The sequence below is a fragment of the Diospyros lotus genome, chromosome 1, assembly GCF_014633365.1.
Source record: "Diospyros lotus cultivar Yz01 chromosome 1, ASM1463336v1, whole genome shotgun sequence".
Lineage (NCBI taxonomy): Eukaryota > Viridiplantae > Streptophyta > Magnoliopsida > Ericales > Ebenaceae > Diospyros > Diospyros lotus.
In genome coordinates, this window is record NC_068338.1 from 45,377,444 (window position 1) to 45,391,095 (window position 13,652).

General features: G+C 35.2%; 1 protein-coding gene across 1 annotated transcript; it reads left to right on the forward strand.

Moving 5' to 3' along the window:
• Positions 1-3,981: 3,981 nt before the first annotated feature.
• LOC127794926 (uncharacterized) lies at positions 3,982-13,139 on the forward strand. Its single transcript, XM_052326246.1, has 6 exons — positions 3,982-4,212; positions 4,322-4,375; positions 10,764-10,837; positions 11,256-11,373; positions 11,982-12,040; positions 12,308-13,139. The coding sequence occupies exons 1-6, from the start codon at positions 4,114-4,116 to the stop codon at positions 12,384-12,386; spliced, it is 483 nt and encodes a 160-aa protein (XP_052182206.1). The 5' UTR covers positions 3,982-4,113; the 3' UTR covers positions 12,387-13,139.
• Positions 13,140-13,652: the final 513 nt, after the last annotated feature.

A 13,652-nucleotide genomic window follows, 5' to 3' on the forward strand; every position in this document is an offset into this window, starting at 1 on the left:
TATTTGTTGATTATCAGATTGATATTTACTTTTATTATAGATCAACTTATTAGGTTTTTTTTTAAATAAAATTTTGATATGTTTTAGCTCGAGCCCAAGCTCAGGTTGGGGCTCACCTGAGCTTGAGCTCGGCTCAAGCTCAGGGTATGCTAATCGAGCTCAAGCTCAAGCCAAGCTTCCAAGCTCGACTTAAACTCAAGCTCGAGCTTTAGCCTGTGATAAAATTTGCCAAGTTCGGCTCGATTCATTTGCACACGGGCATATTTAAATATGAGCTGCCCTGGGCTTTAGCCCAGGGCAACCTACAAAAAAAAATTAAAATTTGAAGCTAAAAGCCCAACTCAAATTCAGTTTAGCCCACTCCCAACCCAGCTCAGCCCACCACATTCTTAAATGCTGGATCCGCCCCTGCATTTGCACCTCTACCCCTAGAGCACAGGTTAAGTGGTTAAGCTATGATAACATAGGATTCGCACTAGTAAATCGTGAGTTCGATTCCTTACCTTCCTCTGTCGAAATCAAAAACACGAGCGACAGGAGACCACGCAATGCCAATAATTCGAACAAATAAAATGATAACTCTAAAATAAATAATAAAATTATTTCCATAAAAATATCTAACATCTCTCCATAATTTTAGTTATTAGATTTTTTTAGGCCAATTCCAATTTAATTTTGTAATTACTAATTTAAGTGTATATTTTTAGTTTAATTGCCAACCCGTGTATTGGTTGCTTATTATTTACTTTAATTAAAAAATTTATTTGCTACTATAATTTTTATTTAATTATGTAATTCATTAAAATGATTACAAATAAAAATATAGATACAATTAATTTGTTGATAATGAAGATAATTATAAAATTTATAATCGTACAATTGCGATTAAAAACATAGTTATACACTTAAAATTACAATTATACTATAAATTATATTGGTAGTGTTTGTTAATCAATATATGGGGTGAAAAATATGAGAAACATTTCAGAATTTATTATTTTCAACGTATTTGTTAAATTTATAAGGTAATCTTAAAAAAGAAGTCATGTGAGTTTTTATCTTAATTTTTTAAAATATGCTTCTCTTTTCCTCCCTTCAACATAAGAAAAAAAAAAAGATATTTGTATTTTCTAGTACATTTTAAAAAATTTAACAAATAATTTAATAAAAATTTTAGAATACTTTTAAATCTTATATTTAACTATTTCATATATTGGTCTGAAAAGTATTTTGATTTTATCTTAATATTCTCTTATCTTATTTATTTTATGAAAGGGTACTTAAAAGAAAAAATATCATATTTTAAGATAATTTATGTTTTTTCCTTTCTATAATTTCTTGGAACCTTGCAATGAGTTTGTCAATCCTAAACCTATCAAATGCATTCAACTTGAATTCAACCCGACCCGATGAAGTTAACAAGTCAAGGTGGGATTAGTAGAGTAAACTTATATTTTAAAAATTCTCCTATCCAAATATGTAGTTTAAAAAATATAATTTGAAATAATAATATCATAAATTATTTTATTTAAAATTTTATATTAAAATTAAATTGCTTGGGTAATTATAAATGAGAAAAAAATGTTTGGCCAATTTTTTAGTTTTATATTTTTTTTAATAGTGATTTATAACTAAATCCTTTTTTTTAGTCTCAATAATTCGATTTGAAATAGTTTTACTTATAATTGTAAATATGATACAAAATTTCCCCTTATTTGGTTATTTATTGTGGGAGTTTATCCATATATGTTATGGTTATTTCAATTGTTTTAGAAAATATTTATATTTTAAATATATATTTTATTTAAGATATAAATAAAATATACTTTAATTAAATAATAAACAATAATTTATTTAATTAATAATCTCTTTGGTTCTGATACATGACCCGCGTGACTTTCGATTCTATTGAATTTAAAATGTACATCTAATTTAAGCATAATAAATAAAATACTAGTTTCCGATAATCCTGTATTTAATAGATATAGGAAGGGAGTTAGAAACTGGAACACATGGAGAATTAATTAATTTTTTTACATTATAAATGTATCTATTACTTGAAAACAGGATTAATGGCTCCCAACCCAAGATCATATCTTGAAGGCAAAAGATGCCATCACTTGGTGGCCTAATTTTTCCTCTTCTTTTCCAGTTTTAGTGAATCATTAATGTATGTTTGAGATGAATCAATTTAAGTGGGAGTAAGTGCAGAATTAAGAATACTCATCAAGTGAATTTAAAAAGAATAGAAAAAAGATGCAGCGTCTTTTATAAGCATAAATTTATAAAATTATCTCAGTATAATTTAAACTCATTGCACGGAGGTACCAATATGATTGCCCAACATATATAGACCAAATGGTCTTGTTTAGGCTTTGCTTTCAACAACTTTCTTTTAATATGGATTCCGTCTATCTATGTGTTATATAATTAATACACGATAATGGGTGGGCAAATTTAATTTCCTGCAAGCCCGGCCAGGCCCTAGTAGTTACAGAAAAGATTGGAAAGAATAATGGATATTTATGATCAAACTTTGGTTGAAGCTGCTTGTGTAGGAAATCTTCAGCTCCAACAGCAACTAGCTGAAGAAAATCCATCCACATCTTCTCGGAGATGACGCTTCTCTGTCTCCTCCACAACCTATTTTACATGTGGCTATACCTACCAAAGCTGGCCAACTCAACTTTGTACAAGAGCTCCTGAAACACAAGCCTGAACAGAACAGAACAGGCAAGGGAATTGGACAAGGATGGGTTCAGACCACTGGACATAGCTTCAGCGACTGGGGTGTACTGGAGATATATATAGTGCAGCAGCTTATCAAGACTAATGCTGTTAATGAAATTTGTCGGCTTAAAGGCAAAGACTGAAGAACAGCTCGATCGATCTTCACCTTGCTGCTATCCACGTACGGGAGATCAGTCGAAGTCATAGATGTGCTGATGCCCGCCTGCCCAGAGTCCATCAAAGATGTAACAGCTTTGGGGGAAACTGCGCTTCACCTTGCGGTGAGAAGCCACCGGCTTGAAGCATTTCGCACCTTGGTCGGTCGACTGGCTTCTGAGGTCCCAGGAGGAATTAAATGTCACCATAAATATGGCATGGTGGGATACTCCTCGTGTGATCTACAATGCATTTTGGTCTTCATTCATGCTCTATCAAACTATTCTTAGAAATATCATCAATAATCTTAAATTTAAAACTCCAAACCTATATATAATATAACCCTATTTACAGAAATAAAAAACTATTAATTATAACACAAGAGTGTTAAAAATAAATAGGATTATGATTCGAAGCATAACCTATTATGACACAATCTTGAATTTATAAAATAATAAATATTGAAATTATTATTCTTGCGTGGTCTCTCACCGTCCGTGTTTTCGATTTTGATAGAAGAAGTAAATCATAAATAGAGATTTTGTCTTATAAAATGATAAATCTTAACTTTATGGACGATGTAAATTAATCATTTGATTATAAAAATAAATTTTATTTAGATTTTGTGTAATTTGAATTATTAGTCATTTCATTTTTTAACACAACTAATAATAGCTAAAGAGCATATTGGACATAAAAGAGTAAATATAAGGCTTATTAAACTGGAACACAAGTGCTTAGACTCACCAACAGAGCTACTTACTACTAAATTACTATCCTAGTGGTTAAAACTTACTTTTTTTATAATATTTATAAAATAAAAAGGCATATTCTTCATAATGGGCTGATTTTTAATTTTTAAAAAATATAAAAATTTAAAATACTAAATGAACCATAAAATGTCTTTGTGAAAATTAACTAAACAAAAGGGATCAGAAACTATTATAAAATTGGCGCAGAAAAAGAGCTGCATGGATAATCAAGCAGTTGTTGTCTGAGGGTAAATGTGTAAACTTCATAGTAAAAATAGGTAAATGTAGAAATAGTGATTAGAACTGGGGCTGTTTCGCAAATAAAACAATATTAAAGCAGAATCATCATTCTTCGACGGACGCTCCACCGTAGTGATGCCGACCCTGTGAAAGCCGAAGGGGCGAACAGTGATCTGGCTAAGAATCGGAGGCGTTCCATTTCATGCGCGAGAAAGCTCGATAAGCTGTCATAGCAATGTGGAAGCTGAATCAATCCGTTTTGGGCGGAGATGAGGAGATGCAAGACAATCTGTTGTACGAACCCGAAGGCCTCTGCTCCCTTTCCCCTTTGCAGGTACTTCGAGTTATACTTACACCAAGCCTCACAGAAAAGATTGCGAAAAATTATATAGTTTCTTTCCGACCGGGTTGAACTATTTCTTTCATGCTGCTTGTTTGAGCAGAGAATTTATGGGTTTGCTGCCTGCTTGGTCGCTGGCTTGGTTTGCATGTTCCTGGTACGACCCACTTGATATCCCATTGCTTTTAGATGTAAATCTTTCGCTGAAAGACGATTTGTTACTGTGAATTTCTAGTTTTTTTAACTCAATTTGCTTAAATGGGTATCTGAAATCTGGGGAACTTTTGTTTAAAAGCCCCCAATCTATTGAAGTAAATACTATGATACACGAGTTGGCATTTTCTTGAGCAGTGATTGTAATCCACATGTTGATGTTATTATAGTGGGGCAATGTCCGAGGGCTACTATTGGCTTGGGATGGACGATAGATACCCAAACAATGTTGCAAGAATTTTTATAGACTGTTTTAGAACCAAATGAAGTTTAGAAGTTTACAAGTAGAAGGGTATGTGTGATAATGTGTTCATTAACGTAAATGTTTGGTTGGCTTATTTGCAAATTGGGAAGTCATAAGAAACTGTATGCAGAGAGTAAAGTGCTTTATCACGTCTTAGAATTCTCTGTTTGAAACTTTGAGGAAATAGTTGCAGTGTTCATTGAACCTTATGTTAGTTTGAATCCACTACGAGTTTGACTCATTATTGTGCCAATAAGTCAATATTATTTATATCATATTTTTTACAAGCCAGTGGTTAGAAACCATTATTCTAAAAGTGTTATGAAAAAACGCTAGCTAGACCGAGTATTAAAAGTGTAGGATGTGATAGCCTAATATAGCTGCTTATGCTTGGGTATATCAAGAAGCAGGTATTGATAAAATATGGGATTTTAGCTTTGACGGCTGCCTTTTACAAGACTCTTGTTTGTTTGCTTGATCTTTGGTTATTTAAGCATCAGGGTTCACAAGAAGGAGACCCTTAACCCGTAAGCCTAGCAGCTTCTTAAACCAATTGCCATGTTGTTTTAGAATACCAAACTGTTTGCTGACAACAAGGTACTGATGTGTTTACTGCATCATTTGTTAAAGAAAATGATACATCTGTTGCTGTGTGGCCAGTGTTATTAAAGGTGTGCCTAGGCGCAAGGTGCGCGTGGAGTGCTTCCGGGCGGGCTCAAACCAGCTGGCTGCACCTAGGCCCAAGGTGCCTGGGGCTTTGGCGCGCCTGGACTTTTTTAACTATTTTTTAGGGTTTTTATTTCTGTTTATTATTTTATTTAATTTTTTTTACTGTTTAGGATTTATATTTATTGCTTCAACTACAAATTTGACAATGAGTAAAAAGGCTACTACTTCAAATGCTCCAATTGAATTCGAACTTGATGAAGATGGAGAGGGAGATGATGTGGAAGAATAGGATATTAGAGATGATGCTTCTAAAGATGAAAATATGGAAATGTTTGATCTCAATGATGAGGATGATTTTTAGATTATTTAAAATGCATAATTAGTTAATCTTAATTGAGATTTAAGACTTATAAATTGTTTAAAATTTAATTTAAGTTGGCTTAAAGACTTTTAAATTGCATCTTTTGACATTTTTTATTGTTATTTTCATTGATATATGTTAAACTTTTTAAGTTTATTGGTAACATACTTGTGAATATGTTATTAGAAGTTAGAACTTATTTTATACCTTATTCTTCAACTAGAATATATATTTTTCTTTTTTTTTTTAGTTAGCATGCGCCTAGTTCCATCAGGTGCGCACCTCACCTTGCGCTTTAGGCTCTAACACCCTTTTGTGCCTTGGGCCTTTAATAACACTAAAGTGTGGCTACAAAGTAGGAAAAACTCTTGTGTGCATCCCATATAGATAGCACCTTTGCAAGGTGAATTTTCTAACAGCAAGTCAAATTTAGTTTGTGTACTTCCCTCGTAGCAGCTTCATTTCTTCTCACACTTAGGCTCTGTTTGTTCGACGGAAAACATTTTCTCGAAAAACACTTTCCTTTTTTTCCTTTGTTTGGTACCAGGGAAGCAAGAAATGATGCGGTCACCAATCAAGATTCGGTTCAAGGCCGACCCAACCAAACCGGAACAGTATCACCAGAATAATATTTTAATACTTCATAAGTTTTAGGATTCTACTTGATTTAGGATTCTATTTCATGTTTCTACTTGATTTAGGATTCTACTTCATGTTTGATTAGGGTTTTATTTTTATTAGGATTCTAGTTGACTTTTACTTAGGATTTATTTTTATTAGAATTTTAGTTGGATTTTGTTTACAAATATTGGATGGATTTGGATTACCCAAATACTATAAATATACCTAGGATCTAGAGTTTGTAATCAAGTTTTTCTCAATACAAATTTAAGTAATCTATTTGGGTTTTCTTAACAAAACAGTCTTGTTTTTGTGTTTTTTTGAAAGCCAAGCTTTGGCCATTGAAGTTTGTTCTTTTAAGGGTTTATTTTGGTGTGTTTTCTTCACACTCGCGCTACACGCTGCGTTAAAAAAGTCAAAGGAAATGACTTTCCAGTCAATGGAAAGTGAAATGCTAAAACGTGAAGGATTTTCGAAAAGTGACTTCCTGACTTAAAAAGAGGAAGTCATTTTCCAGAGCTTCTAACGCCTTCTCCATCTCTATCTGTTGAGCCCAGCCTCACATTGCCTAGGTCAATCAACTTCTCTCCGTCTCTATTGCACTCTATTAGCCTCCGCTTGCGTTGCTGCACTGGTCACCGTCTCCCGTCAAGCTCCATCTCCGTCTGTCTTCATCCAGATTGGTTGCCTCTCTATCCTTCTCCACCTCTATCTGTCTCCGTCGAGATCTACCTCTCTCATCTTCTCCTATGTCACAGAAGCTGCCTTTCGATGTTGCTGTCTCACTTCACCTCTTGTTGGCCACCATTTGCCATTTGGCCCCCTATCCGGCTCTCTCTTTATTCTTTAATGTTATATATATGATATTACATATCATATATATCATAATTTATTATATTATAATGTTTTGATCTTTATTGTTATTATATGTTTATTATGCTTTTTTATCTTTATGTTATAGATTTTGATGATAAAGAAAAAAAAATATTGTAATTTTCTAAGTGCCAGACAAACACTGGAAATGGTCTTCCAACAACATTTTCAGGTTACAGCCAAACAATGGAAACACTTTCCCCCAAGCAAACGGAGCCTTAATGGAATTTTTAATACAAAATGGATATTTCTGACTACCATATTCTTGGCTTGCAGTTACAACAACGATATTTCATCATCTCACTATTGGGGTCAGCTTCTTGTTTTATGGCTGTAAAAGTTTTTTGTCTTAAAATGTCTTTCCCCCCCTGGTGAAAGAGACTATAATCATTGTAACCTGGGTTGTGTTGGCTATGTTCATCCCATTCTTTGCCGGCACTAGTCGGTAGTCAGAAAGCTGGAAAATGAACATTTTTTCTGTGATCATCCACTTGCAAACCTTGCAAGGCTGCTGAAAGCTAGGACTTTGCTTAATGTAGTTTATCAAGAATAGAATGAATAAGGAAGATTTATTATAACTCTGTGATTGTATTCTATGTGATACAAACATAAAGGCTTCTTTTTTATCTCTCAAATCCAAATTTATGCTAAAAGAAACTTTGATAGAGCAGATCAGGAAAATGACAATATAATAAGAAATTTACTAAGTCAAATCTTAACATTATAGAAACCATGGCATGTTTTACTTTGTGAGCTTTACATGAGCAGTTGATATTTACCAGTGTTGAACTGATTGATTCTCTAATCCAGGTTAGTTATTTGTATCTTTTTTTGGGAGGGTATACTTGATTGAATCCTGTGCTTGTCCAGTTTATAATAATGAACCATGCAGATAAATGGATCTAATTTTTCATGTTTACCTCAGTACTTTAGTGGCTCTTTAAAAGAATAAAGGATATTCTAAGTTGTGGAAATTATAGTGGAACCAAATTAATGACCCACGCCATGAAAGTTTGGGAGAGAGTGATTGAGCAAATATCAAGATGAGAAACCAAGGTGTCTGAAAAACCAATTTGGTTTCATGCTTGGTAGGTCAACAACAGAAGCCACATATCTGTTGAGGTGCCTAATTGAAAGTTATAAACAAAAAGATTTACATGTTGTGTTTATACATTTAGAAAAAGAAAAGAAAAGCTTAGGACAAAGTTTCTAGGGATTTAGAGAATAAATGAGTTTGAATTGCTTATATACAGGTTACCAAAGATATGTATCATAGAGCAAAAGCATGTCTTAGAACATGTGGAAAAGGTATGGAGGCTTTTCCAATTATAATGGAATTACACCAAGGATTTGCATTAAGCTCTTACCTATTTGCCCTAGTAATAGATGAATTCGCTAAACATATTTAGGCAGAGGTGCATTGGTTATGTTTTTCTACTATTTCCATATGACATTGTGTTGGTGGACAAGACAAAAGAAAGCATGGATACTAAGTTCGAGAAATGAAGGATCACTTTAAGTCTAGAAGATTTAAGTAGAATGGAAACCAAATATATGGATTGTAATTTTAGTAAAAATATCATGGATGATGTTATGGTAAAATTAGAATATCAAGTCATACCAATAAAAGATAAGTTTAGATATCTTTGATCAATCGTCCAAAAAGATGGGGAGATTAATGACGGTGTTACCCATAGAATGAGATTGGATGGTTAAAATAGAAGAGTGAATCCAGTGTTTTATATGATAATAAGGTTTCTCTAAAGTTGAAAGGAAAATTCTATATGAAAACTATAACCAGTTTTGTTGTATGATATAAAATGTTGGGTAGTAAAAGCACCAACATGTACAAAAAATATGAGTGGTGGAGATAGGATGTTAAGATGTATGTGCGGCCATACAAGAACATATAAATTATAAATGAGATTATTCGCAATAAGATTGGAGTAGTTTCTATTGAAGATAAGATGCATGAAACATAATCAGACCTCTTTGGTTATGTGAGACGATGTAATATAGGCCTTTCTAAGGAGAGTGGATGGAATAGGATGATGATAGGATCTCAAGAAAACGGATAGAATTCCGATTAGTTAAAGAATTTGCTGCTGGTTTGTCAACTCCCGATTACAAGAAACAAGGTAAACAAGGAAAAGAAAGTAAAAGAATGGGAATTCGAGAGGCCCAGAACTCTCCTGTAGTGTCTACTCAATTTTTCCTCCCCTCCCTCTCTCTTCTATTCCCTATTTACAGGTTGTTATTCTCCCTCCATAACCGCAAACCAGCCTAGTTCCAATTCTACCCTTAGTGCACATGCTGGCTGTTACTCAACCCAGCTGTGTTACCCTCCTGCCCTTGACTCCTGAAGCGCCTTTGGTAGGTTCGCAGCACTGGAGGCCTATCAGACGAGTATCTGGCAAAAAGAAGTAGAGGAGGACTGAAAAAAACTTGGTGGGAGACACTCAATATTAGTTATAAGGGTCTTATAGAAAATAAGGTCATAGATAGGAATGAGTGCTGGGCTAGAATTCATGTAGCTGACCCTACATAGTGAAATGAAGGCTTGGTATGTATTGCACCTTGCTTAAGGTCAACATTCTGTCATCTTCCCTTAAATTTTCAATCAACAAAGTTGCTGCCATATCCTGCATCTCTTAGGTAGGAGACCATGGACCTGTTCATTTGTGATGTAGCTTTTAGAAGATGCACTCTTCTATCCCCTGCTAAGGACGTTTTGGGTGTCACACACTGCTAGGAACGGTTCCTTAATGTTTGTTCTTGGTTGTAGTACTCAAATCTTGGTTGATATGATATCATTACCAAATCTCCTGCTCCTTGCAATACCTTTGACACACTTTGTTGGATTGAGACTCTCAGCTTCGTAGTCAAACCAGCATTCTTAATAAGAAAGCACAGCACTTCCTGAGAATGCTGTCTGTGAGAAAATTTCCCGTGATAGTTTGCAAGTTGATTGTTAACACCACACCACTTCCAAACAACTTTGTTGACTTTTTACCGCACAGGTAAGACCTTGTGACGAGTGCTCAGACCCTTAATGTCAGGCTTTCTAATGTGTGAGATCATGTATACCATTGTTTCGCAAGACAGATTACTGCATTTATCCTAATGTGCATGTTTAAGGTCCTTGGTCATAAGGACCTCCAGGAAAGATCTATTCTCGCAAGGACCTACTGGAAAGATCTATTCTGGCATAACAGATTGCATAGTCTATGAAAGCACACATTTTTCACATGAATCCAATTTCTTGAATCTCACATTTCAGGAAACTGGCTTCTCTTTAGCAAACAAGTAGATTATTTGTTGAAATCATGTTTGTTGTAGGATCTTATTTCTATTATGTTATTAAACTCATCCAAAAATATATAATAAACAGTACCAAGTCACTGATGTTGAAGTCAAAATGTCTTATCGATCTGGTATATGTTTTGAGATTGAATTTTGTGGTATCTATGTAACATAGACAATTCATGGTGCTTTTTGTGCAAATGTGCTTTTCCATGGGTGATGCCTATCTGATAATTCTTCTTCCTTGTACCTCTTTTTCAGTCATTGATTGTTTTTATCAAGCCCATCAAATTTGCGCTATTATTCACCTTTGGGAACGTGTTGGCTGTTGGAAGGTATGTCAGTCTGCTGATTGGCCCAGTTTATGTTATTTCATCTATGCTCAAGTCTAAAACCCGTCAGGAATCCATCATTATTAACTTTAGCAACATGTTTTCTGTTGTTTGGTAGCTGCTATGCTACTTGATCCAAGCCAATCTTATTCATCTAATGTTGTGTGCTTAGACACCAGCAGCTAAGCTAGCAAGCTTGCTTTTGATGGATTCTTGGTCAATCATCAAGGACACTTATATTATTGTCTCACCACTGGTGTCGCAGAAAACAGCTTCACTGTGCTTAGCTGCTGTATATATTCATATTGAGTGCAATTATGCATAACATTTTTCCTATAACCGTCTCAGTTGAGTTTATTTTGGATATTCCGTTCCCTTATTTCTTCTGTTCAAACTTTAAACTTGAGATTCTGTGTGCCAGCACAGCTTTCCTTATTGGACCTCGTCAACAAGTAAGAATGATGTTTGATCCTGTTCGTATTTATGCAACTGCTATTTATGTCGGGTGTGTTGTCTTAGCCCTCATCTGCGCTCTATGGGTAAGTCTTCCATATTTTGACTGAATGAAGTAGAATGAATCTAATATCTTAATCTTAAAAGCTGGTAAAAACTCAACTGCATGACCTGAGGGAAGAATCTTCCAGTAGAGTCCCCCATCACGTGGATGTTGGCATAAGATGGATAATCTCCCCTAAGTTTTTCAACTGCTTAACCAATGAGGCAAACTAGTTCATAGGAGAAATTTTTTTGTACAGTTTTTAATTCTCTCTACTAATATGTAATGAGATAGGATGGTAGAGTTTATCCAACCCAATACATTTTGTGCATTGGTCTTTAGGATTTTATGTTTTCCTTCTGACATAAATTGCAACAGTGTCCAACAGACAACCTTGGCAATTCAGAAACTCTCCAACATTCATCCACAAATCAAGTACAAAAGTTTGAAAATTGCCCAATCATTAGTGTTGCATCCAGAATTATTTTCCTTCTTTCTCTACTCATGGTCTTTTCTCTAACGTCTCCCTTGTCCAATTAAAGAATTTTTGTTGTTCCTTGGCTTTTAAACTCGGAATTAGCACTTGCACGATGTTCACAGTAACTTTTTTCAGGGATATACTTTGATTCTTTCACCTTTTCGGTCTTGCAGATCCACAGTAAAGTTTTGACAATACTGGCAATTATAATTGAGATCTGTGCCCTTATTTGGTGAGTATCTTCCTGTACCCAATTCCTTCATGCTTTCTCTATGCTCTCCCTCCCTAATATTGTGCGCAAACTCGGGGTTTCTATAGTTCCCAGTTTTGCTTGTTTCTGCATGTGCTCTTTCACATAAATGAAACTTCTTTTTTGTTTTTTTCGTTTTTTTTTTTGGGGGGGAGGGGGGCTTGGTTGGAAATGCATTTTATCAGAGCCTAGTTAATACAATAATTCAACATCCATTTTGCTTATGCAAGGATTTTTCCATTGTTCCAGGTACAGTTTGAGTTACATTCCATTTGCTCGTAGGGTGGTCTCTGACATGACAATCCGTTTATTTGACACTGAAATATAGACACTGCCATTTGAAAGAAGTGTTTCATCACTTGGCTCCAGAAAGAGAAACACAATGAACACTGAGATTTGTTTGATTCTTACTTTGATTGTTAACTCTTTCCCTTTTCTTTGGGGTTTATCTCTCATTCTGAGTTTGGTGTTGGTTTGCGGGCTTGTGACTCCTTTGGTGACAAATATTGTAGATTATCAGATATCCCTTTCGGATGGCAATCGATTTCTTCTGATAACCTCTCGACTTCTACCTTGATAAGGAATTGCAACAGCTCGTGTCTTTCTCATGGACTCTCCTTGTCTCTAACGCTTCTTATCGCTTGTTGCTTGCCAATTACAGATGGTGAATGGAGCCACATGGAAAGGTAGATTCTAAGCTGCCATTTTCAGCCAAACAGGGAAATGTGAACCTCGACTTTCACATTCAACTACCTTACAATGTTAGCCACCTACCACACAAGGAATTGCATTGACAGGAAGACGACTTTTCCAATAATATTAAGCTTTTCAGTTTTCACTGATGCCACAATCTACTTCTACTTTATTGTGCTCTGTTAGCCCCACCAGTTGCTTTCTGCCTTAGAGGTGGACCACGGAGGTACTGGAAATAAAGTAGCAATCAAACAAAGCCTTGCAAAGCAAAAAGGGTTGGCCCATGGGCCACGACCAACCCTGACAGAATGCGACCTCTCCAACCTTTGGGAAGGGTGTTAGATTTTTGTGCAACAAGATGTACAAAAGGAAACACTGCAATAATAAATCCAAGAAAGATTGCCCCCCCTTTTTTTGTAGTTTTTTTTACTTGCATCGAGTGAAATAGTTATATTTGCAACTGGAAACCCACTTCCAAGTTAATAAAATCCAAAGAACCTCGGAAACCTAGGCCCTGTTTGGTTTGGAAAACCAAGGTGCTTTTTGGGGAGGATGTTCTCATTAAACAAATGAGACAGCTAAGTAAAGTTGGTTTGACTATTCAAAAGCTTAAAGAAGAGACTGCTTAAGTAATTGGGTTGGTGGAGGCACCTTAGATTGCCATGATTAGTAGCTAAATTTTCATGCCAACCAAACACCATGTGGGAAGCCCATGTCTCTCACAATCAATCCGCATCAAGAAGTGCCAGCTACCTCTCCAATTGTGCATCAACCACTACGTGATCAACCTACTACCATCTTGCAGGTGACTGTGTGCCTTAAACCTACTCAGAGATGTGGGTTTGTGGGTCACAGGAAAATTATTGTGGAAACTTACTAGTGGAACCCAAGACTTTAACGG

Coding starts and splice junctions, on each gene's coding strand:
- LOC127794926 (XM_052326246.1), top strand. CDS start 4,114: ATGTGGAAGCTGAATCAATCCGTTTTGGGCGGAGATGAGGAGATGCAA. Junction 4,213..4,321: donor GCTCCCTTTCCCCTTTGCAG/GTACTTCGAGTT, acceptor TTGTTTGAGCAG/AGAATTTATGGGTTTGCTGC. Junction 11,374..11,981: donor CCCTCATCTGCGCTCTATGG/GTAAGTCTTCCA, acceptor TCGGTCTTGCAG/ATCCACAGTAAAGTTTTGAC.